Raw genomic sequence first — 24335 nt, forward strand, 5'->3', positions numbered from 1 at the left:
GCATAAGAGAAAGGGTGGTTCAGCTGTGTTGTGCTTTTTAAAAAATTAGTATTTATTGTGGTTATTCAAATCTCCGTGTGATCAAAGCAGAAATGTGTAGAATCATTGAAAGTGAATTCTGAGAGAAGACTACTTCCATCCTTGGCTTCTTTGCTATTGCCGTAGTATAGACTAGAGTATAGGCCTTAAGTCCTTATTCAAAATCAGACAGCTGATCCAGGGAGCTATTTCCTTACCATAGGAGTGAGGAAAAGTGCAAACCTCCACTTGCATCAGTAGGAGGCAGAATTGGGAGCAGACAACTTGAGTTATCTCTAGTTCCCTCTGACGGGTTTTAATTTTATTAGGACCGTCATGACTGAAACATGCCTTGGGTCTTGTTACAGCACCAACACGTCTGACCCTTTATGTGTTAACTCTTGAGTTATCACCGAGACTGTGTAAAGTAGGTGGAACTCAGTCCCTCTAAAGTGTACTAACTGTCTTCTCGATATTCATTTCTCATAGCTATGGGTTTGGCCGCATTGGAGGTCATGCAAGCCGTGCAACGTACATGGACCAACTCGAAAGTTCGAATGAATGGAAAGACACGGTTGATGCAGTGGAGAGACATGTTTGACATTGCAGTTAAATGGAGAAGGTATCTAGCCTTTCGGTGAAAATAAACTATAAGTCTTATCATTGTTAAATAAGGTCAGTCTGTTTTAGCTAACAAGCTATAAACCCTGTTTTGTTTGCTAACACCAGGCCTTCTAAGTTAGGTTTTTCTCTCTAAAGTTTGTCATAAATTGCTGGCATCTTTATTCTTTGACATACACTTAACTAATATTTTTAAAACAGGAGTTGATTGTTGTTAAATTTCCAATCACCTGTTTAAATGAAGCATTTTAGAAACAGTCTCTTTGAAAGAACAGATCTATTACCTGTGGTACCTTTGAATGAACTTTGCTGGACCAGTCCCTTTATAGTTAATGATGTGCCTGGCAACTAGCTAGTTTAGAGGAACCTCTGATATTCATTTGCATGAGAAAAAAATATGCTCTGTTCCTAAACCTTTACCTTTACCTGGCTTCTCGCCTGGTCCAGCTGGAATTTATAGGTTTGGACACCTTATTTTTAGATATAATGGAGTAGCTGTTGCTTTATCTCCACCTTGGCAAACACCTCTGCATGTTTTATTTGGAATGCTTCTGAACACTTCTAGGTTTCATAAAGGTCTCTGTGTTATAGGATTGCTGACCCGGACCAGCCAGTGCTGTGGTTAGATCAAATGCCAGCACGAAGTCTTAGCAGAGGTTTTAACAACCACATCAATTTAATCAGGTCTGAATCTTTTGTGCATCTCTCTTGTTTTCCTAGGAGTTTATTCTCAAGACACAGGGCTTGGAGACTAGGAGTGACCCATTGCTTCTTTCCTGGTGACATTTTGACCGGGAAACATACTGATTGACTCTGCACCTGCGGAGTCCTACCTGCGTTCCTTTCCTCTCTCCCAGCTGCAGAAAGAAACGTAGCACATGCCATGCTCCTTCCCTAGGCCCTTCTGTCTGGTGTAGAGCACAACCGAAGGGTAGAGTGAAGATGTTTTCCTAGGGTATCAGTCTTCAAGGACTCCTAAAACATCATAGAAGATAATTAGATTGAGAACATTACATTTACCATAATATTATGTTAATAGTACATAGCTCAAATAAATTATTTGACACATCTCTCGTGGTGGAAGAAAGGCTCCCTGTCCCACCCCAATACACAAAGGGCTTGGATAAATAACACTACCTAGTAACTAAGCTGCCATCTGGAGAGGGCAAGTCAGGTTGGCTGTAAAACTTATGTTTTGTCCAGAGGCTCTGCTAGCTGGGGACACAGGTGAAATGCTCACCTTTTTACCCTTTCTGTATGTGCCTAGCTGCCTTCTAAATAAATGATGAACAAATATTAAAGAATATCAGTTTCAAGGGAACCTATATTATCAGCCCGTCTTTTAATGAATTTAATTTTAGATAAAATTTATAAATACGGTAGTTGTGTCACTTCTAAAATGCTTCTAGTTCCAGGAAGCTGAATCAAGAAACTATCATTCTATACCCCTTTGACATTTAAGTTTGGGTTTTAATTGAAATATAATTTATATGTACATTTATTTTTTTTAATTTCTAGAAAACAAATTTATTTTCACCTTATGACTAGTATGTTCTTATTTCTCATGGAATAATTTGTGGCATAGATAGGTAGACTCAAGCAACTGAGTTTAATTGAAGGTTGCTGTGGATCAGCCAGTGTGCCGTGCTGTGTGATGGGGTTACAGAATGGAGATACAGCTCCACCTGCAGAAAGCTCACAGCGCACAGACCAGCAGATAACTACCACGCAGTGTGTTAGGAGTGAGGTGATCACATGCACAGGATGCCATGAGAACCTGGAGAAGGGGTGCCTGATTCAGCCTTCTGGTGCTACCAGAGCTATTTGGAAAAATGGAAATCAGAGAGAGGTGAGGAGATTAACATGGACCCATGGATGAGTCAGGCATGGTCAGGAAACTGTGACTAACTCATTATGCCTGGCGGTGAGTTTGTAATTAAGAGAGTATCAGGAATTGAGGCTAGAAAGATAGGCAGAAGTCAGAACATAAATAATTTTATAGTCTAAGCTAAGGACTTTTTTCCCCCTGAAGACAATGGTGAGCCATTCAGGGATTACAAGCAGAGAAGTAACAGGAACAGATTTGCACATTGGGACTATCACTATGGCAGCAGATGGTAAAATAGATTGCAGAGGAGGTAGGAACCTTGGAGGCAAGGGAGGAGGTTGGAAAATTGCGTAGTTTTTCAGGTGAACAAGTGCAGAGATCTCGAAAGCTGTGTGGTAGTGAGTTGGAGAGGAAGAGCTAGGCTCTCAGAAGGTAGAATCAGGAGCATTGGTGGTGGGCTGCAGTGGGAGAGGGCATGGAGTTAAGAGGAAGGCCACCTTCCCTCTCAGGTACAAGGTTGTCCCATTAGGCCAGAGAGCACCAGAACGAAAAGTAGGTGGATGTGTTTAGTGGAGAGGCTGGGAGAAGTGTGGGGTGCAGGAGAGAATTATTATTTGACAGTTACCTTTGAGGTTTGGCGTGCCTGATGAGAACCCAGGGAGTGATGTCCCAGGAGCAGTTGGCTGTGTCATGTGACTCAGCATGTTGGCTGAACATGGAATTCTGGGAGAGAGTTTAAAAGAAAAAGATCCAAAGGGACGAAATATGAGGAAAATAATATTCAGAGTGGGTAGAGGAAAGGAGATTGTTAGTGAGCTAGAGAGCAAGACAGGGTGTTAGATAATGCTGTTGGGAGAATTGAGGGCAGGGAGACGGCATACTGCCCACAAGTGATGGGGTCCATCTGAGGACGTTGATATGGAAGTCTGAACCTCACTTCAGTGCTGGGGATTTTTCTTCCCATTGTGGCTTATCTGGCTCCGAGTTTGATGGCCTCTCTGGCCAGGGTAGGCCCTGTGAGCTGGCAGGCAGTCAAGACGGTGCTTTACTTCTCCATTCGTTTACTATGAGCAAGCAAATTTCCTGGAATTTTTTTCTACATTATTCTCATAGCTTCTTATTTTTTTTTAATTAACTTTGAAATTAGATGTTCGCTTGAGCATATTCTTCCGTAAAAATATTCTTAATTTTATTATTTTTACCTTATAGGGGTCAGGTGATCAACATGAGATACCTGGAATATTTTGAGAAAATACTTCATTTTATTAAAGATAGGATTCTTGTTTATCATGGGTAAGCCTTTAATTTTCTCCTTAGTAATGAGTTGATTTCATGTGTTTTATATTTGTTATATTTTTGAAACTTGAGAACTAAGCCTGTTGACATGCTAAACAAGGTCTGTGACATTTTTCATAGTGTTAGACTCATAAAGACTTTCATATGCACTTTCTTTTTAATAACTTTACAAAATCCATAGACCTCAACTGAAGTGTTGTTAACTTTACATGCACTATTGTGACTTTTCTAGTTTCTTTGTTCTATAAAGTAGGATGTTTCTTTGGATTTATCTATTAGGGATTTCAGCTTTAATACTTAACTCTCCCTCACTTTAAAGGCAGGATGGTATAGACAAAACAATGAGCGGAACACTAGGGGAAAAAAATTCTGAATGCTTAAATATCACCAAGTAAATATAAAATTGGTGGAAAAACCTGGCAGAATACTCTCATTTGAGCAGCTTTAGAAAGGAAACAAAACAAAACAAAACAAAACATCTACATCTAATTTCAGAGTTGGAATAAGAAAATCGAGGTTTAAGGACCAAACTCATAACCAGACATGTTCGCCTAAAACTGGCTGTCAATCCATTCGGCTTTTTCCTGTTTTGCCTTCTAGATGTTTCCTTAATTCTCATATGCTGCTGTTTCTTTAATTCTCATCTGCAGCCCAAAACTCATTAGAATTGAACCATCCCATTATTTAGAAACTTTATTTGTGGTCTACCATTTTCAATACTGAGCTACTCAAAATTGAGGTCAATTTATTTAAATTAAAGATAATAGCATGATAATTATGACATTTTTGCATTAATCTCAGTTGCCGTCTCTCTCTGTCTCTCTTTAAGAGCTAATAATCCTAAAGGACTGCTGGAAGTTCGAGAAGCTCTGGAAAAGGTACACAAAGTAGAGGACCTTCTTCCGATTATGAAGGTAACTTTATCATCAAAATCGCAGTAGACGTTTTTAGAGGAAAAGAAAACCAACAGCACTGTTAAAAAAGAACTCAGAATTATTAAATGCTATTTGAAATCACTAGTATGAACACGTTCTGAATAATAACCAAAACAAAGGAAAATACAGGCATCAGACTCAAACAGAAAAATCAACTTGCGAGGAAGCAGTTACTATAGAAACAGGAAGGCTTAAAAATACATATGATTGAATTCCACTTCTGGCCACAGCTGAGTAACTGGTACTCAGCTGCCCTTTTACACAATTGCAGTTATAAAACTGGACAAAATGGAAGTCAGTTGTTTTCAGGCATTGGCTAATTATAAGACTGTGATCCCACTGTCACCCCAGCTTTCTACTGGGAGTATTTATTAGACCACTGTACAGTAATCTGGAGCTCACGCAGAGTACAGTGGTCTTGCTAAGCTAAGCAGGTAGAGAGTGGAGTTGGGGTCTGCCAAAGTGGCTGGAATTTGCAGAGCAGAGTAGAAGAGAAGGAGGCCGTATAGGCTGGGGAGTGCCCAGGGGCCCTTTTCATCCTTGACTAAGACCTTGGTCATGAGCGCGCAGTGAAAGACTGTGAGAGACTCAGCAGAAAGTCGCTGCTTTGGGGAAAAGAGCTGAGCAGAGGTGTCAGAGGTTTATGTGCGGAGGAGACACTGAAGTTCAGCCTTGCCAGTGTGGATGGATCCTGTGAACACCTCAGGCATTTAGGTAAGACCTGAAGAAGGACACAGTGGAAAAGTAAGACCACACTCTACAGTAAGGCCCAAAACCTGGGACTAAGAACAATTTCTAAATAGACTGCCCTAAAAAAGAGTAAAACTAAGTCTGAAAGGATTTAATGGATCAGTTAGTGATTTGACTACCTGTGAAAACTCAGTGCCCTTTAAAGGAAGGCAAAATAACCTATACTCTTTAACTATTAGAGAAGTAAATGCCAGTTTGAATGTGTTCCCCCTAAAATTAATGTGTGGGAAATGGAATCCTCCATGCACACATGTTGGGAAGTAGAGCCTGATGGGAAGTGTTTAATGGCAGGGCCCTCATGAATGAATTAATGCCGTTATAAAAAGGGCTTCAGAGAGTGGGCTCTCTTGCCCTTCCACCTTCCGTCATGGGATGCAGCAGTAAGAAGGCTCACCTCAGACACTGGCACCCTGATCTTGGACTTCCCAATCTCCAGAATAAATTTCTGTTCTTTTTTTTTGAGACAGGGTCTTGCTCTCTTGCCCACACTGAGTGACAGAGTGAGATCTATCTCCTCTGCATCCCATGACGGAAAAAAAATGCTGGATACAAAAGTATGATTGTGTGATCCAGGTATACCAGGCAAATGCTAATGAGAAGAAAAGTCTGTGAGGCAATGTCAGTATTGGAAACATTTGAATTCAATGGGAAGGATGCTACAAGGAACAGAAATTATGTGACTAAAGTATAATCCATTAAGAAATTATAACTGTGTGAACCTTTCCTCCACCTAGGAGTAAAACTACCCCAAAACTATGCCAACGGCAGTTAGAATTGCTTTTCCAATTCGTGGTTTGAACACTAATGTGAAACCTGAGTAAATGTTTTTCTTGTAGCTATAGTAGATGAGATTGGTTCAAATAAAATTTAGGAAGTTTGTATGAATAAGCAAAGTATATCCATTTCTAAGGAATATTGAGGAAGTAGCATGTTGTGAACAGAGCTGAGCATCTGAACTTGGCCCCACATCTGCTTGGCTGGGTGTGTGAGCCTGTTTTACAATTGTTCCAGGCTTTTGTCTGCTGAAGAGCAGTGATTCTGGCCTGACCTGCCTCGGGGAGTTCATTGTGAAGGTCTGATGCACTAACACAGTGGCCCTCAGCCTTCTCAAACCCACTGTGTTGACCCAGTAGGCACGTTCAGATGCCCCTTTTACTGAGTCCTTTATTGCGCTAGGATGAACGTCATAGAGAATATGTCTTACCCACTCACAATGTCTACACAAAGTCATCTCAGTATCTCAGTCCACACAATGTACCTCAGTCTGGAAATTTGGGCATGCCTTCTCAAGAAGCCGGAAAGCAGTAGCCAGTGCTTCATACCTACACGTAAAATCATGGTGAATGTGACAGTTACAAATCCAGCCCCATATCTCTGTGTTATTTGGTGAGCTACAGTGTCATTGGCGATGTGGTTTTCTGAAATGGTAAATCACGCTTAGTAAAGTTCCAAGCTATACACAGTATACTCCTTACTCAATTTATATGCTATTTGCATTCCTGGCAAATTCAGTGTGTATGAAAACTATATAATAAATAGTGCTTAAGTGCAAAACAGAGTCTGGTTCCAGGCTCACATATTGATTAAATGATAAACACGATCTTCATCTACATGAAAATCCAGTGGGACACTGGAAAATCATACATACTGTTGGACAGTCCCCCGTACTGTGGGACATGTAGTAATCCTGGCTCCCAAATATCCAATCCCTATTATAATCAGTCTCCCATAAATTCCCCCAGTGCCCCCCAGAGGGCGGAATGGCTTCACCATGGGCCTTGAGATGTACATGTAGAAAGGAAACTTCAGTGTCGTGTGAGGTCTCTTCAGTGCATTCCTGTGGGTATTCTAGTTAGGCATTTAGATGTCCTGTGGTCTTAGGCAGAATACAAAATCAGCTTAGGGTGATTTTAATGCCTTATGTGTCTTTAAGAAGAAAAGCCGGGAGGGCTACAAGACTGTAGTCACTTAGCATGCAGCCTGAGAGACGCGGCATCACCAACCTCAGTGCCGCCTCTCAGTGTGAAGTCACCAACTGTTGTCTGGAAGACGTTTGTTCTCAGTGGTGGGATGACATTCCACTTCGGCATTATACATCAAGCTTTTACACAGGATTATGGATATATTGGTACTTTGCAGGGCACACACAGCGGAATATACAGCAAGATATTTGAGTGTTTAAAGTACTTGGTGAAATGTACCGGGTCTGCTTCCACTGAAAGGCACAACGGTGCCATCGATGAAAAACCAAGTTAACGTTCTATCAGTGCCCCCTTAGAGGAGGTTTATTAGCAAGTAACATGGACTGGAATTCACCAAGGCCTTGGGTCCACGTTCTTACTTTGTGGCTTTCCCACTGGCTGGAACTCAGCCAGACTTTGCCTCACCTAGTTCGTTTCTCATCTATAAGATTGAGACCATACCTACTGTTATCAGTATGTCATGAGGATTAGATGAGAATCGTCACATAGTGTATTAGTGCATTTCTTCGCCTGAAGGTGTTTTCTTTGTTTTGCGTAAAAGATGCTTGCCTGTTCAGTGCCTGCTGTGGCCCTGATGGCCTGTGCCACTCATCCTCTGCCTTCTGGGCTGCTGGTGACACCTGCTGCATCTTTCTGTTTTTAGACAAGCTCTTCCTTCATGAACCATAGCTGTCTTTTATTTTGCTGTTGGTTTTCTTAACTTCCAGTCCATCAATCAAAAAAAAGGCAATATTAAGTTAATTGAATTTGGGGGTCATTTTCCAAAACCTATATATTGCCATCAGAGGTTTGTCCTAAATATTTTAAACAGAAAGCTAACATCTGAAACTGTGTTCGTGCACTTATTACCCCAAGAGCCATTCTTAGCTCCAAGTAATTCCTTTAACTTAACCGACTTCTCTGTGGTCCGCAGAGTTGGGTGGGTGCGGGCGTGGGTGTGGGTGTGGGTGTGGTTGTGGGTGTGAATGAAGTTCTTCAGTTAGTAGATATAATCTTGAGTACTCTTCAGAAAAATCAGACTCTGCTCTGAGCATTAGTATGAACATAAGTTGCATTTTTGAATTATGGGATGTTGGGTACAACTATTCTGTGAATATTCAAAGTTGCTGCCTACTAAGATGGGCATGAGAAAACATTCAAAGGGAGCTCTTAGAAGTGAGCAGTGCCCCTTGTTGACAAAGAGGGTCTGTGAGCTTTTGGTGCTGAGATTCTCCACTGATCTCAGGTAGGAGCTGTGGGCAGCATAACCTGGGCTAGATTGGGGCCTGAGGACAGGCAGAGATGTCCTTGGCCACTAATTGCCAGGACACCATCTCTTACATCAGATGACCTCCTTGGCCCTTCTTAAAAGCATGTAAGGTAGAGCCAGCACTACAGAGTTGCAGTCGGGGTTTACAGTGAATTAAACACTAGTAACTTGAATTTTCTTTTTCCCTGAAAGCAGTTTAATACTAAAACAAAGGATGGGTTCACCGTGAACACAAAAGTTCCCAGCCTTAAAGATCAAGGGAAGGAATACGATGGATTCACAATCACGATTACAGGAGACAAGTATGTATGCTTCTTAATGTGGGTGTAGACTAGAGACTGGAGGCAGGAAGGGTGCCTGTGCTTGTCGCTGTAGAGTTTTGTTGCGTTGAGCTTTTGCTCCATCCTGAAATGAAAAGTATTGGCCGGGCGTGGTGGCTCATGCCTGTAATCCCAGCACTTTGGGAGGCTGAGATGGGCGGATCATGATCACGAGGTCGAGAGATTGAGACCATTCTGGCCAACATGGTGAAACCGGTCTCCACTAAAAAATACAAAAAATAGCCGGGTGTGGTGGCGGGCATCTGTAATCCCAGCTACTTGGGAGGCTGAAGCAGAGAATTGCTTGGACCCGGGAGGTGGAGGCTGCAGTGAGCCGAGATCACGCCACTGCACTCCAGCCTGGGTGACAGAGTGAGACTCCATCTCAAAAAAAAAAAAAGAAAGAAAACGATCAAGGTCCAGTGAGCAGTTATAACCTGTTATTTTTTAAAATGTGACAGCTAAAGTCACATTTATACCAGCAGATACATTTTCTAACTGTCTAAATCTAAGGACTTTAGAGGTACTAAATATGATATAGTTTGTGGAAGACATTTCTAGGTTCTTTAAGTTCCTTGGGGGGCGAGGGAGCCTTTTACTAATAAAATGAAAAAAGATGAGGAATAAAGTCCATTGTAGATTTAAATATATATATTAAATTTAATTATTAATGAGTAGTATAATCTTATAGAAAATTTAGAATATACAGATAAGCAAAATTAACAAAATAAAAATCAAGTTATTTTCTTTAAAAACTGAGGTTATACTGTACCTACTGTTTTTTAACCTGTTTATTTTCTACCCTTACCATTACATTATCATGATCATTTCCCCAATCTTAAGAGTATTTTTAGTAACTGTATAACATTCCATTGTATAGATGTAGAATTTCTCTGACTGATCTTTTTGTTATTGACCATTTAGGGTGTTTCTCATTGTTTTACTTTATAAATAGCATGGCAGTGAACATTTTTATTAACTCTAGTTGTATTTTCATCTGAAATCCAAGCTTTGTCTATCAGGCTGCATATTCCTTGAATTGTGGGTGGAATTGCCTTGAGCTGTACGCGCACGCACATACGCGTACCCACACGCCCACACACACCCATACCCATCTTCAGGTGCATAGCCTTGGGAAGTGCCATGCCCTTCCCCTGGTTTCCACCTGCTCAGCAGTGAGGCTGTGACTCACATTCTCCGGCCCCCTCTGCCTCTTGGACTCTGGCTTTCTCAGGTGCTTTTCCTCTAAACTACAGGGAGCCACCTCTTCAAGTTCCATGTCAAAACTTAAACCGGCCTTCATGAGTAAACACCAGTTCAGCAACTTCCAGATTTTGGGGCTTTTCCATATCTTTGAAGTCTTGATCTCTACCCTAAGCTTCTTATCAAAGTATGTTCCCAATAAAGATCATTTTTCCCTGATTGCAGGGCGTGCTATATAAGGTAAAAAGTGTTCTCCTACCTTTTCACACATCCATGACGTGTATCCTCAGATCAGATTCTCAAGCAGAAATTTAATTACTAAATAAGTACAGTTGATCTTTGAATAACTCAGGGGTTAGGTGCATTGACCTTCCCATTCCTACCAGGCAAAAATTTGTATATAAGCTTTGACTCCCCCAAAGCTTAACTGGTAGCCTACTGTTGACCAGAAGCCTTACCAAAAACATAAACAGTCGATTAGCACATATTTTGTATGTTATATGTATTAATGTTTTGTATTCTTAAATAAAGTAGGCTAGGGAAAAGAAAGTGTTATTAAGAAAATCAAAGAACGCCACACAACTACAACCATCTCATCTTTGACAAACCTGACAAAAACAAGCAATGGGGAAAGGATTCCCTATTTAATAAATGGCATTGGGAAAACTGGCTAGGCATATGCAGAAAGCTGAAACTGGATCCCTTCCTTATACCTTATACAAAAATTAACTCTAGATGGATTAAAGGTTTAAACATGAGGCCTAACACCATAAAAACTCTAAGAAAACTGAGGCAGTACCATTCAGGACATAGGCATGGGCAAGGACTTCATGACTAAACACCAAAAGCAATGGCAACAAAAGCCAAAATAGACGAATGGGATCTAATTAAACTTCAGAGCTTCTGCACAGCAAAGAAACTGTCAATAGAGTGAACCAGCAACCAACAGAATGGAAAAGAAATTTTGCAATCTACCCATCTGACAAAGGGCTAATATCCAGAATCTACGGAGAACTTAAAGAAATTTACAAAAAAAAAAAAAAAAAAAAACATAACCCATCAAAAAGTGAGCAAAGTGACAAAACAGACACTTTTCAAAAGAAGACATTTATGCAGCCAACAAACATATGAAAAAAGCTCATCATCACTGGTCATTAGAGAAATGCAAATCAAAACCACATTGCAATACCGCCTCAACGCCAGTTAGAATAGTGATCATTAAAATCAGGAGACAACAGATGCTGGAGAGGATATGGAGAAATAGGAATGCTTTTACACTGTTGGTGGGAGTGCAAATTAATTCAACCATTGTGGAAGACAGTGTGGCGATTCCTCAAGGATCTAGAAATAGAAATACCATTTGACTCGGCAATCCCATTACAGGTTATATACCCAGAGGATTATAAATCGTTCTATTATAAAGACACATGCACATGTATGTTTATTGTGGCACTGTTCACAATAGCAAAGACTTGGAACCAACCCAAATGCCCATCAGTGATAGACTGTATAAAGAAAATGTGGCACATATACACCATGGAATACTATGCAGCCATAAAAAAGGATGAGTTCATGTCCTTTGCAGGGACATGGATGAAACTGGAAACCATCATTCTCAGAAAACTGACAAAAGAACAGAAAACCATTAACACCGCATGTTCTCACTCATAAGTGGGTGTTGAACAATGAGAACACAAGGACACAGGGAGGGGAACATCACACACCAGGGCCTGAGGGGTGGGGGCCTAGGGGAGAAATGGCAGGGTGTGGGAGGATAGGGAATGGATAGCATTAGGAGAAGTACCTAATATAAATGATGGGGTGATGGACGCAGCAAACCACCACCATGGCACGTGTTTACCTGTGTAACAAACCTGCACGTTCTGCACATGTACCCCAGAACTTAAAGTGTAATAAATAAATTTAAAAATAATTAAATTTAATTAAAAATTTTTAAAAGTCATAAGGAAAATATACTTAACTATGTGTTAAGTAGAAATGCATCGTCATAAAGGTCTTCTCATTATCTTCACATTGAGTAGGCTGAGGAGGAAAAGGAGGGGTTGGTCTTGCTGTCTCAGGGGTGGCAGAGGCGGAAGAAAATCCTCGTATAAGTGGATCCATGCAGTTGGAACCCATGTTGTTCAAGGGTCAACTGTACATGAAGGCTCTCCCCTTGAAGTGTGACATCTTTCCTCACTTGCCCGTTTCACCCCACTTGCTTCCTCCCTTGCTTTGGGCCTCCTGACCCCTCGAGTAGACTCTGCCTGGCATCCCATTTCCTACCTCCTGCTTCACCAGCTTCAGCAGTGTTCCTAAAGCTCCACCTCACTGGGTGTTCCCCTAACTCCAGAAATCTCTCCCCTCTCCATACCTGGCCATTGCCTGTGGCTACAAAATCAGCTTCCCAGCCAGGCATTCCCGGTCTCTCACAAAGTGGCCTTAGACATTTCCTGCTTGACCTGGACCATCTCCCTGTTGGAACCTGGCCCGCTAGTCCGACCGGACTGTTTGTTCCCCAGTTCACCTCTGCTTTCCGACATCTGGGTCTCTGTCACTCCCATCCCGACCCACATTGAGGCCACTTCTCCCATGAGACCATTCCTGCTTTTCTCTGTGTTGTCCAAATTAGATTCTTTTTTTGATTCCTGATGAGCTACATTATGACCTGAATCATGGTCTCATAATAATTTGTGACCCTTGGTCAGAAGTGGTGGCTCATGCCAGCACTTTGGGAGGCCAAGATGGGAAGATTGTTTGAGGCCAGGAGTTCGATATCAGACTGGGCAACATGGTGAGACCCTGCTTCTGCAGCAGATTTTTAAAAATAGCTACAGGTACATACCTGTAGTCCCAGCTACTCAAGAGGCTGAGGTGGGAAGTTCACTTGAGCCCAGGAGTTTGATGCTGCAGTCAGCTATGATGACCCTACTGCTCTTTAGCCTCAGTGATAAAACAAGATCCCATTTCTAATAATAATAATAATTTGTGGCCCGGTTTCTCCCTTCCTTCCTCAATCAAGGCAGCAGCTGGGCTTTTCTTTGTAGGATCCAAGGACTAAGTGCAACACTTTGCTGCTGGCGTTATACCCAAAAAAAAAAAAAAAATGCCTGTTGTGTCAAACTTAGGTCCTTCGTAGAACCTCAGTGGAGCTAAAGCATAAAAAACAAAACAGTGGTGAAGTCCCTGAACTTTCTTCCTACACACAGTTCTTGGTTCTGGCCTTTAATCCTAATGGGGTGGCATAGAAAATATTTACTGGTCGTTTAAATGTATTCTTTACTATGTGTAATTGTTCTCCCATATATTAGTTTAAGCTCGTGTAAGAAGTACATGTGGTTAGACTTAACTGTGAGCAAATGAATCACTTAAAGGTGAGACAGCTGTCATATTTTATGAAGAAATAATGCATTCTTATGAAACCTGCCTTGCTTGTCTATAGTTAGAAAGGCAAGGTACATTCTTGTATATGTTTAGTGCCACATCAGCATGCTATTTGCTTTTTAAAAAAACTTTCTGCATTTGGCTGCTTGAACTTATAATACATGCCTTTGACACTTTTTTTTTGTACTTTCAGAGTTGGCAATATATTATTTTCTGTGGAAACTCAAACCACAGAAGAAAGGACACAATTATATCATGCTGAAATAGATGCACTTTATAAAGATTTGACAGCAAAAGGAAAAGTATTGATTCTTTCATCAGAATTTGGGGTAGGTTTCTCTTTGTTTGTATTTTTCTGTTCGTCCTGTGATTCCTTTGTAGACTTTTTGAACCTCTGCCCTTTCGTTGAGATTGTACATCTTATGCTTGAAATCAGATTGAATTTGACCTAAAAATATTTCTTTTGAAACATTTTTATAGCCCCAAAATTCTTGTTTTTAGTAACTACAGTAACGGGAAGGATAATAAATTAATAATTTAGTACTGTGCTACAACATTATCCTAAGTTTGGGCTTTGACACGGTATAAAAAAGTTGGTCCATAGTGAAAATGACCTGGCTGGGCTTCACCTTTTTCATCCATTTTCTTCCCTCCATTGTGGTTGTTGCTTATAACCATACATTTACAATGAGCTTTTGAATGTAAACTGGATGATGCATTCTGATGAGTTCATGGCAATGAAAGTACAATTAAATTGTGTATACTTTGCACTTAGTGGCCCTTTGCTGGTCTGTGGCCTCTTCCCTTGGTGTCCGCCCAGACTAGATGTGGTGGTGTTGCAGGCAGCAGGGTATGGTGGACATTCTCCACCATGCCCCCTCCCTGTGTTCTGCAGTGGACGGATACCCCTTACCATTGAAAAGTCACCTTATTTTTCCAAACTTAATCATTTCATCCATATAATTAAGCATCTGAGTATATATACATAACTGAGCATCATCTAAATCTCATTGCAGAGTAGAGGAAGGGGCTTACCCAGATCTTTTGGGGTAAGCCCCTTGCAAATTTTTTTTGTTTCTGAGAAACAATTTTTTTTAATTAAAATTTTAAAAGGCACTTATTAACACCAAATATGTTTTTTCAAAAATGTCTTTTTTTCTAGGAGGCTGATGCTGTCTGCAACTTAATCTTATCCTTAGTTTATTACTTTTATAATTTAATGCCGCTCTCTCGAGGATCCAGGTAAGTAACAGCCTGTCATTAAAATTATTTTAAATTGAGAAATGGGTTCTTTTTTGTTTATCCTTCCTGTATGGTCATAGGTAGAGTACACCAAGAAATGGTAAGGGGCTCCCTATTTTTTTTCCCCAAATTCTACACAAAAAAATATTTCCTTAGTCTACCGCATCATCAAAAGAATTATAGAAGGCAGTTCTAATATAGTGTGCTTAAGTTTAACAGGATAGGGATTCATCCATTCAACAGAAGTTCATGGAAAGTTTACTGTGTACCATGGGTCGTGCTCAGCGTGTTTTTATTTTTGGTGTCTGCCAGCTGCTTACTGAACCTTCTCCTCTCTCTCCTCTATTTTGGGCTGTCAGGTGACCCATAATCCTCATGGTTTATACTTTTGGGGCACCAGTCACTCGTTACTATTTTTATTATTTTGGATAAATTCTTGCTACTTGTATGAGTACATCAAGAGTTTCTTAGGTGCCATTAGAAACAAGGGCTGTGACTGTAGAGTTTTCATTTCATTCTCCTTCTCCCAATACTATGTGCAGTAAATCACATAAATGGCCTTTTGCCATTGCTGGCACATAGTTATTGAACTTAAGATGCGTAGGCTAAACATAATACACTTGAATGTCTTTATCTTTGATTAATGATTTAGAAAGTAAAACTCCCCTAAACATGGTAGTAAGTTTGGTTATAGTATTTAAAACTCAATGAAACAAAATAGAAACATAAATGTTATCTAATCAGCATAATATTGCTGGTTGTATCCACTGAGTAAGTGATGTGAGTGTGGCCTGTGTGCATCACTGCCTGTGGGCCCCACGTGCAGACACCGTGCAGAATAGCCAGCAACCTCCTTTGTTCTCACAGCAGCTCTGCTGGCTCATGTGTGACACCAAAGGAAGTGCAGCTCTGATGGTCCTCCACTCTCCCTCATCCCTACATCTCTTCGGTGCTACACAGCCTGTTGATTCCACCTCCCACACTTCTGTTTCTCTCTTTTCTAAGTCCGCTGCCTGCCACAGCTAGCTTTGCTCCTGCTCCTCTCCATGCCCCGAGGCTCTCCAGCACCTTCTGAAAACCGTGGGCTCAGGCTTGGCAGCATGCACAGTGCACAATGCCAGCCTGCCCTGCCCTGGTTTGCCTTGGCTGCAGCACCACTCTCTTCTGCTGCTTTTTCTCTTCCCTTTGGCCCTTGGTGCAGGTGAGCTCTCAGCCACACCTCCCTGCCATCTCTGCCCCTTTTGCCCCCAGCCCTGGGGCCCTCGAGGATGCAGGGCACATGTCTTTAGACTCTGAAGTCTTCCCTGCTGGAGAACCCCATGAATCAACTTGACTCACTTTTCTTGGTGTCAGCCCATGGCGCTTGTTAGCGTTCTCTGAAGGTGCTTGTGCCATCCTGTCCCCTCGCTAGGGTGCATTATCTCATGGGTGAGAGCCGTCTTTATCCTGAACCAATTCGTTTTGGGAAAAGTACAACACTGTGGTTACAATACCAGGTCCCCCAGACTTTTGCAAGCCCCTTCCACCCGGAACCAACCAGCCTTCTCTCTGCTCTCACCAAGAGCAGAAGCATAACGCCTTATAAGCACCTCCTGCCCCAGACCTGTACACTGGCAGCCCCACACTCATTCTGGAGTGACAGGGCAGCAGACCTTGCCCCACAAGCCCCCAGGCCAGCAGGCAAAAGCACCCCACAATCTCCTGGGCCTCAGAGCCCTGGCAGTTCATACACACTCCCAAAGCTCCAAACCATCCGTCCATCAGTACATTGTGAGAATGTGTTCTGCATTTCTTCTTTGAAGGCCAGAATTTCTAATGCTTAAAAAATAAGACTAATGTATGTATTTATATTTATGAACTTTATTGTATATATGCATTGTGAAGCCAAGCCTCATGAAATTTTTAAAATATAAACAGGCACATTTTTAAATGTACTATATTAGAAGAATTTTTTAAAAACCCACAAATGGGTCTTTTAAATGTGGTTTAGTGTGGGGAAAAAAAAATTTAAATAAAAACACAAGTAGGAAGAAACTCCTAGTAAAAAGAAACACTTTTGGCTGGGTGCAGTGGCTCACACCTGTAATCCCAGCATTTTGAGAGGCCAAGGTGGGAGGATCACAAGGTCAAGAGATCAAGATCATTCTGGCCAACATGGCGAAACACCGTCTCTACTAAAAATACAAAAATTAGCCGGGCGTGGCAGCATGTGCCTGTAGTCCCAGCTACTCAGAAAGCTGAGGCAGGAGAATTGCTTGAACCCGGGAGGCCGAGGCTGCAGTGAGCTGAGATTACACCACTGCACTCCAGCCCGCTTGACAGAGTGCGACTCCAGCTCAAAAGAGAAAAATTTTAAAAACCCCTTTTTTTCCTCAGAAAATGAATGTTCTTGGTGACACTGTTAAATTTGTGAATATATTCTTTTTTTGTTTTTCTTTTTGAGACAGAGTCTTGCTCTGTCACTCAGGCTGGAGTGCAGTGGTGTGATCTCATCTCACTTCAGCATCCACTTCGTGGATTCAAGTGATTCTTGTGCTTCAGCCTCCTGAGTTGCTGGGATTACAGGTGCCACCACCACGTCGGGCTAATTTTTGTGTTTTTTTCTTATGAGACGGAGTCTTGCTCTGTTGCCCAGGCTGTAGTGCAGTGGTGTGATCTCGGCTCACTGCAGCTTCCACCTTCTGGGTTCAAGCAATTCTCCTGCCTCAGACTCTCAAGTAGCTAGGATTACTGGGGCCTGCCATCACACCCAGCTAATTTTTTGTATTTTTAGTAGAGATGAGGTTTTGCCATGTTGGCCAGGCAGGTCTCAAACTCCTAACCTTAAGTGATCCACCCGCCTCAGCCTCCCAAAGTGCTGGGATTACAGACGTGAGCCACCATGCCTGGCCTAACTTTTGTGTTTTCAGTGGAGACAGGGTTTCACCATGTTAGTCTCAAACTCCTGACCTCAAGCGATCTGTCCGCCTTGACCTCCCAAAGTGCTGGGATTACAGGCGTGAGCCACCTCACCTGGCCAGTAAATACATTTTAATATCAAATTAGTAACTATTCTTAAACAAATAGACATACGTTTTGTGTTTTATTCGAAAGAATTTTTAAATAAAATTTATCTTTCACGATGGGGAATCCATGGGTGAAATTTAACATGGTAACTGTAGACTGTCCAGGATGGATTGACCATTGTTTTTTATTTAAATAGTGTAATTGCTTACTCAGTCATCGTGGGAGCACTGATGGCAAGTGGAAAAGAAGTAGCAGGAAAAATTCCCAAAGGGAAGGTACGTTGGAGCGGGAAGGGAGAAACGCTTGTTTATGTGTTAAGTCCCAATCTACAGATTTTTATTTTAAGGTACACGAGTTACACAGATCTCCAACCAAGCCTGTGTCTTCCATGTTTACGAACATTCCTAAATGTCATTCTTTTTCAGTTAGTCGACTTTGAAGCTATGACAGCCCCTGGTTCAGAGGCCTTTAGCAAAATCGCCAAAAGCTGGATGAACTTGAAAAGGTAACTGCTTGAGGGGTATCATAACCGGAGCAGGAAAGGGGGTTTCCTTTTACTTTGGAGCTCTGTGAAAACTGGAATTGTTATACTCATTTTTATAAGTTAATATTGTAATACAATGAATGTAATCCACTTTGTCAAGGTTAAAATGTTTTGCTATTGTATAAGATAACCTTTTTTTTTTTTTTTGAGATGGAGTCTCACTCTATTGCCCAGGCTGGAGTGCAATGCCACAATCTCGGCTCACTGCAACCTCTGCCTCTCAAGTTCAAGCAATTCTCCTACCTCAGCCTCCCAAATAGCTGGGATTACAGGCATGTGCCACCACACCTAGCTGGGTTGTTTTTTTTTTGTATTTTTAGTAGAGATGGGGTTTCGCCATATTGGCCAGGCTAGTCTCAAACTCCTGACCTTGTGATCTGCCCACCTTGGCCTCCCAAAGTGCTAGGATTACAGGCATGAGCCACCACGCCCGGCCAAGATAACTTTTTAAGGGTGAGTGTATGGATAAAAATGGATGATGAAGGCCAGGCACAGTGGCTCACACCTGTAATCCCAGCACTTTAGGAGGCTACAGTGGGAGGATCACTTGAGGCGCAACTAAGTAGGCTCCAGCTTTTTGAAGTTGGCACTTTATTGCCACTTAGGCAGACAGTATTGTGAGCCAGTATATAGCTGCCAGGAATTATCCCTGACAGTCTCTGTGTGTGAGGAGTCTAGCAGTCCATGATCGTTCCTGGCTCTTGTTTCCAGAAGCACTAGAGAGGACTGTGTGAATCTGAAGTGTGTGAAATTAAACTCATAGATGCCTCAGTAGCTAGTAAAGAATAAGCAAGCCTCACTGTTTGGCCTTAGTTATTCTTGCCCGTTCCCCTGGTTTTGTATATCCCAACCACCCTCAGTTTTGCCTTTCACATCTATTTGACATAGCAAGCACTCTTTTTTGCTGGGTAATTTATATTCTGTTTAAAACAAAAATTTGTGCTACAGTCCACCATTGCTCAGTTTGTAATTTAGCTTTGCAGTGAAAGCGTCTAACAGTTACACCCTGTCCTGGTACATTCTTGTTTCAGGTTTATTAGTTTGCACATGTTTTAGTAATACAACCACCAGGCCAAAGGTCTAGCTTCTGTTCTTAGATAATTGTACAGTGTAAATCTTTTGACAACTCTTTAAGGAAAGAACAACGCTACCTTACATCATGTAGTTAATGCTTTACGGTGTACCTTGACATACCTTATCTCATTTAGAGCTCTTGGTAACTTCGAATTAAGAATACTTTCCCTGTGACAGATCAGGGAAGTGCAGCCTAGAGAAATAAGGAAAGCTAATAAGGAGTGAAGCTGGACCTGAAACCTGTGTCTTTTGATTTCAAGCCCAGCAGGCACCACAGCTGGACATGTAAATCAGAGTTTAATTTTCTTTTTCAAAGCTCTGGTTTAACTTCCAAGCAGCTCCTAGTGTGTTGGCTGATACCCTAGGCCATTGTCGTGGGAGGAGCTGTTCTGTTCCCGGTTCCTCCCTGCCTTTCTAACATTGTCTAATATTACAAATATAATTAATATAATCATAGGAATAACTATAACATAAGCTCCACCTTTTTTTTGCAAATTTTGTTAGTTTTCATACCACTACTTTGTGTTTTTCTTTTTCAGCATTTCACCTTCTTATAAGACTCTTCCGTCAGTATCAGAAACATTTCCAACGTTAAGATCGATGATCGAGGTGCTAAACACAGACTCTTCTCCACGCTGTCTTAAGAAACTCTAGTTCTGCTGTGGTAATTTATACAAGTAAAGGGCCGGACCTCTTGCTTCTTAAGTTATTTTTTAGAACATGGAATTATAAAGAAATTAGGTCATCTATTACTTTTGATACCAATTTTTGATAGGAATTGAATACTTGAAATCATTTTCTTTACTTTTCTGAACCATAACAAAAGTCCTGAAAGAGGCTTTCGGGGGAAAAAGCTACTTGACTTGGAGGGAAAGTGTACGTGTTAGCCAGCGGCCTATTGGTTTCCACTTATAAAGTCATATAACTCCTTCCTTACAGTAAAAAAACATTTTCTTCAACAACTAAAAAATAATGATGAAGTAAACAAGAACAAAACCAAATAGGTTTGTATTCCTTTAGAGATCTGGATATTTTTCAAAGAGTTTCTATGCACATTGTGATAGAGCATCTTTTGTTGACTCACGCAACCTCCATGTGTGAGTCCTTTGTTTTATTTGAACCCTGGTAGAAGGTTCCTGGGCCATCAGTATGTGTTAAAGAGCTCACAGCCAGGAGCAATTATTTTGAACAATGCAGGCAGTATTTGCCAATGTCCCAAACGCTGAATTATTGAACAATGTGTTTTTTTTCTTTGTTGAAAAAAAATAAACTGGGGTGATTTCTATAAATCACCAGTGTTTGGCACTGGATTATGTATGTGTTTATTTTGTGAACCAGTTTCACTTTCAGGTATAAGAACATTCAGAAAATTTATCTTATTTTTTTTCCCAGACAGGGTGGATGACAGTGGGTAAAATGGGTTAATGAAAACTAATTGCCGTTTCCAAATGGCACCGCCCATTAGCGAGCCTGCTCTTCTCTCCCTTCTACAGGACGCACCCCCAGCTCTTCACTTGGCCACTTCTCCCAGTCCGTTGTCATTTCTCTTGGACCACTTCCGTAGTCTCCTGACTCATCTTCTTGCTGCTGCTCTGTTTAAATCCCACGGCCCCCGCTTTGTCCTAAAATGAAATGCAGTCTCCTGCTATGGCCTAGCTGACATGGCTGTGTTTCTCTGATTGCATCTCTTTCTCCCCACACTCCTTTTTTAGTACCATCCACTCACCTAGGCTTTTCCTTCCTTGAGAACCTTACAGTTAGCTTGACACGGTCCGATAGAACATTCTGTGATGACGTTCCAGAATGTTCTGTGTGCTGCCAGTATGGTAGTCAGTAACCTCATGTTGCTACTGAGCACTTGAAACAAGACTAGTGTGCCTGAGGAGCTGAGCTTCACATTTAGTGTTAATTAATTTAAATTCCAATAGCTACATGTAGCTAGTGGTTACTATGCTGGCCCATGCAGCCTACGGAGTTCCTAGTGAGACTTTATAGGTTTTTCCACAGAAACAATTCAGAATGGTGTTCTCCCATGGCAGTTTAATATCATTTTGAATTTGAGGTTGAAATATCATTTTGAATTACTCGGGCAAGTCTTAGCTACTCAGACTTGTCCGAGTAGCTAAGCTCTTACTATGATCTGTTTTTATTCACAAGAGTTCTGATACCAGATATGTGGAGTTTTCCCCCATACCAATCAATTCTCCAGCTTTCCATATATCAGCTGGAGTGGGGAGGGATCCTGCAATTCACATCTGACACTAACTTCCTGGAGTTTACACAGACTGTAGAGGTTAAGGGCTCAGTCTCACAAGACAGCTCCCTTTTCAGATGCCAGTTGCAAGTCAGGATCTTCTGTACTTCTGACTGATTGGCTGTAACTCAGGGGTCCCATCACCCCCTGCCTCCTCATGTTTGATAGTTTGCAAGAATGGCTCACACAATTCAGGGAAACCCTTTATTTGCTATTACTGATTTGTTATATTGGATACACGTGAACAGCCAAATGGAAGAGGTACACAGGGCAAGGTATGAGGGGGGCAGCGTGGGCGCTTCCATGCCTTCTCCAGGCCCACCACCCTCCCTGCACCTCAATATGTTCACCAACCAAAAACCCCAAACCTTTTGACTTTACATCATTGGCAGTTAGCTCAATCCTCAGCCCCACTTTTCTCTCTGGAGGCTGGGGGTTGGGACTGAAAGTTACTCTAATCACATGGTTTGTTCCTCTGGCTCCCAACCCCCATCCTCCAAGAGTCACCTCATCAGCAGAAATTCAGGTATGGTTGAAAGGTGCTTATTAACAAAAAACACTTCTCAGCCTGATCGCTCAGAAAACCCGAGAGTTTTGCAAGCTCTGTGCCAGGAACTGGAGGGCAGAGATCAGCCATATCTTTCTTATTACTTCAGTTCCATTGATAAAATTGGTCCTGTGAATCAAGATGTTTGAACTTTTAAAAAACTGACTTTAAAAAATCTAGAGCAAAATTTGTTAGTACATTAAGAAATTTAGTGTGGAATTTCTTTGGTATAGAAACTATATGAGGGTCAAGAAACTGACATCTAAATCTGTGATCATTACTCTGATCATTTGGAAATAAGGAATAAAATTGATACACCTCAGAAGAGAGATGAGCAAAATCACCTAAAGAAACCCAGTGTGTCCCAGATCAGCAAAATCTGACTGTTCATGAGTACATCTTAAGATGTCTGTAATCAGGCTCATGATTCCTTCACCCAAAGTCTGTTCCTCCCCACTCTTCCCCGTGTCAGAGATGGCTCCCTCTTCACTCAGCAGCTTTAGCCAGACACCCAGGCAGCCTGCACTGCCCTCCTGCAGTTTTCAAATCATCACCATGAGCCACTGCACCCAGCCACATATGACTTCTTTCCGAATGAAGACTGAGATCAAGCAATCCAGAGTAGGCAAGCAAAAAAAAAAGCCAACAAGAAAGCAGACAGAAGAGAGCAGAAGCCAAGGGAAAGATAGGTCCATGGACAGAGGAGAAGGAGGGGTCAGATCAGAGGCTAAGGTAGAAGTGAGCAATGCTGGAGCACAGTACCACTACCAGGAGACGCGGGAGTGGGTAACAGTTTGGGCGACACTGATGGTAGCTGGTGGGAAAGGCTTCTAGAAGCTTCCAGAAGCTCTGCCCTGGTGTTGGCACACTAGTCTTCTGTCCTGGGATTTGATAACATAATTGTCTGATTCACTTTGGCTTTTCTTCCTTTGACTTTTCCAGATTCCGTCACAGCTCCAAGACTCCAAGTAAAAGCTGTGTCCAAACGTCTTACAGGATGCTCCCAGGAACTGCTTGATCCTCGTTTTTGAAACTTCAAGTGCTGGCTAAGTAAGGGGATGTATTTATTAGTCCATTCTCAAAGGGTTATAAAGAAATGCCTGCGATTGGGTAATTTATAAAGAAAAGAGGTTGAATTGGCTCACGGTTCTGCAGGCTGCCCAGCAAGCATGGCTGTGGAGGCCGCAGGACGGTAAGGGCAGGTGAAGCGGGAGCAAGCGAGAGAAGGGGGCGGGGCCACGCACCTTTAAACCACTGGATGTCAGTAACAAAGGGGCAAAGGGGGACAGTGCCAAACCATGGGAAACCGCCCCCATGATCCAGTCACCACCCAGACCCCAGCTCCAATACTGGGGGTTACAACTCCGCATGAGATTTGGACGGGGACACAGATCCAAACCGTATCAAGGGAGACGCACCTAACTCAACCTCTCTGCCAGGGGATTATCAACTGAGAAATTCCCTTTGGATACTTCCCTGTTCTCAAGCCTCTCACTCAGGCTAATGAAAAGCCAGCGGTTTATGCGGAACAATGGGATTGCCATTTTCCCCCAAAGCAGTCTCTCTTTTGGACCTGGCCACCTTTTTCAATCATATCTATCGTTAGGGTTACTGTTATTCTGGAACTGCAGGCAATGTTTAAATATTGCATACTAAAGACACAGGTTTTTAAGATGTTTTAAAAATTTGATTTCTAAAACATGATGACTTCAGGCCAGGACACTTTTCAAAATTTTTCTTTGAAAGATCTTAACTTTCAAGATATTGTAAGAAGCATTTAAAAAGAACATTACAAAACTATAAATAAGAGGTATTGAATTATTTTCTCCAAACTATTTCTAAAAAGAGCCACTTATTTAGATAACTTTTATTGCATTTGTTTATATGTTGGCTTCAGAAATTATAAAGTAGTTGCCAGGTGCAGTGGCTCACACCTGTGATCCCAGCACTTTGGGAGGCTAAGGCAAGAGGATCACTTGAGGCCAAGAGTTGGAGGCTGAAGTGAGCAATGATTGTGCCACTGCACTCCAGCCTGAGTGACAAAGCAAGTGCCTCCTCCCGCTTCACCTGCCCTTACCGTCC

General features: G+C 41.8%; 1 protein-coding gene across 10 annotated transcripts in view; it reads left to right on the top strand.

Moving 5' to 3' along the window:
- The window catches only part of TTC13 (tetratricopeptide repeat domain 13), a 76853-nt gene extending 53959 nt beyond the window's left edge, over positions 1-22894 (top strand). For 5 of the 10 annotated variants that reach the window (XM_032242340.1, XM_032242342.1, XM_032242344.1 and 2 more), the window contains 10 exons: positions 508-640; positions 1231-1323; positions 3677-3760; positions 4593-4677; positions 8872-8981; positions 13780-13915; positions 14749-14828; positions 18031-18109; positions 18260-18339; positions 19992-22894. In XM_032242340.1, the coding sequence (XP_032098231.1) occupies positions 508-640; positions 1231-1323; positions 3677-3760; positions 4593-4677; positions 8872-8981; positions 13780-13915; positions 14749-14828; positions 18031-18109; positions 18260-18339; positions 19992-20106 (995 nt within the window). In that variant the 3' untranslated portion in view covers positions 20107-22894. Of the gene's footprint in view, positions 1-507; positions 641-1230; positions 1324-3676; positions 3761-4592; positions 4678-8871; positions 8982-13779; positions 13916-14748; positions 14829-18030; positions 18340-19991 lie in introns of all 10 variants that reach the window. The other 5 variants (XM_032242341.1, XM_032242343.1, XM_032242346.1 and 2 more) reach the window with 2 other exon arrangements.
- Positions 22895-24335: the final 1441 nt, after the last annotated feature.

Source organism: Sapajus apella, unplaced genomic scaffold (assembly GCF_009761245.1).
Source record: "Sapajus apella isolate SASKATOON/1434 unplaced genomic scaffold, GSC_monkey_1.0 scaffold49, whole genome shotgun sequence".
Lineage (NCBI taxonomy): Eukaryota > Metazoa > Chordata > Mammalia > Primates > Cebidae > Sapajus > Sapajus apella.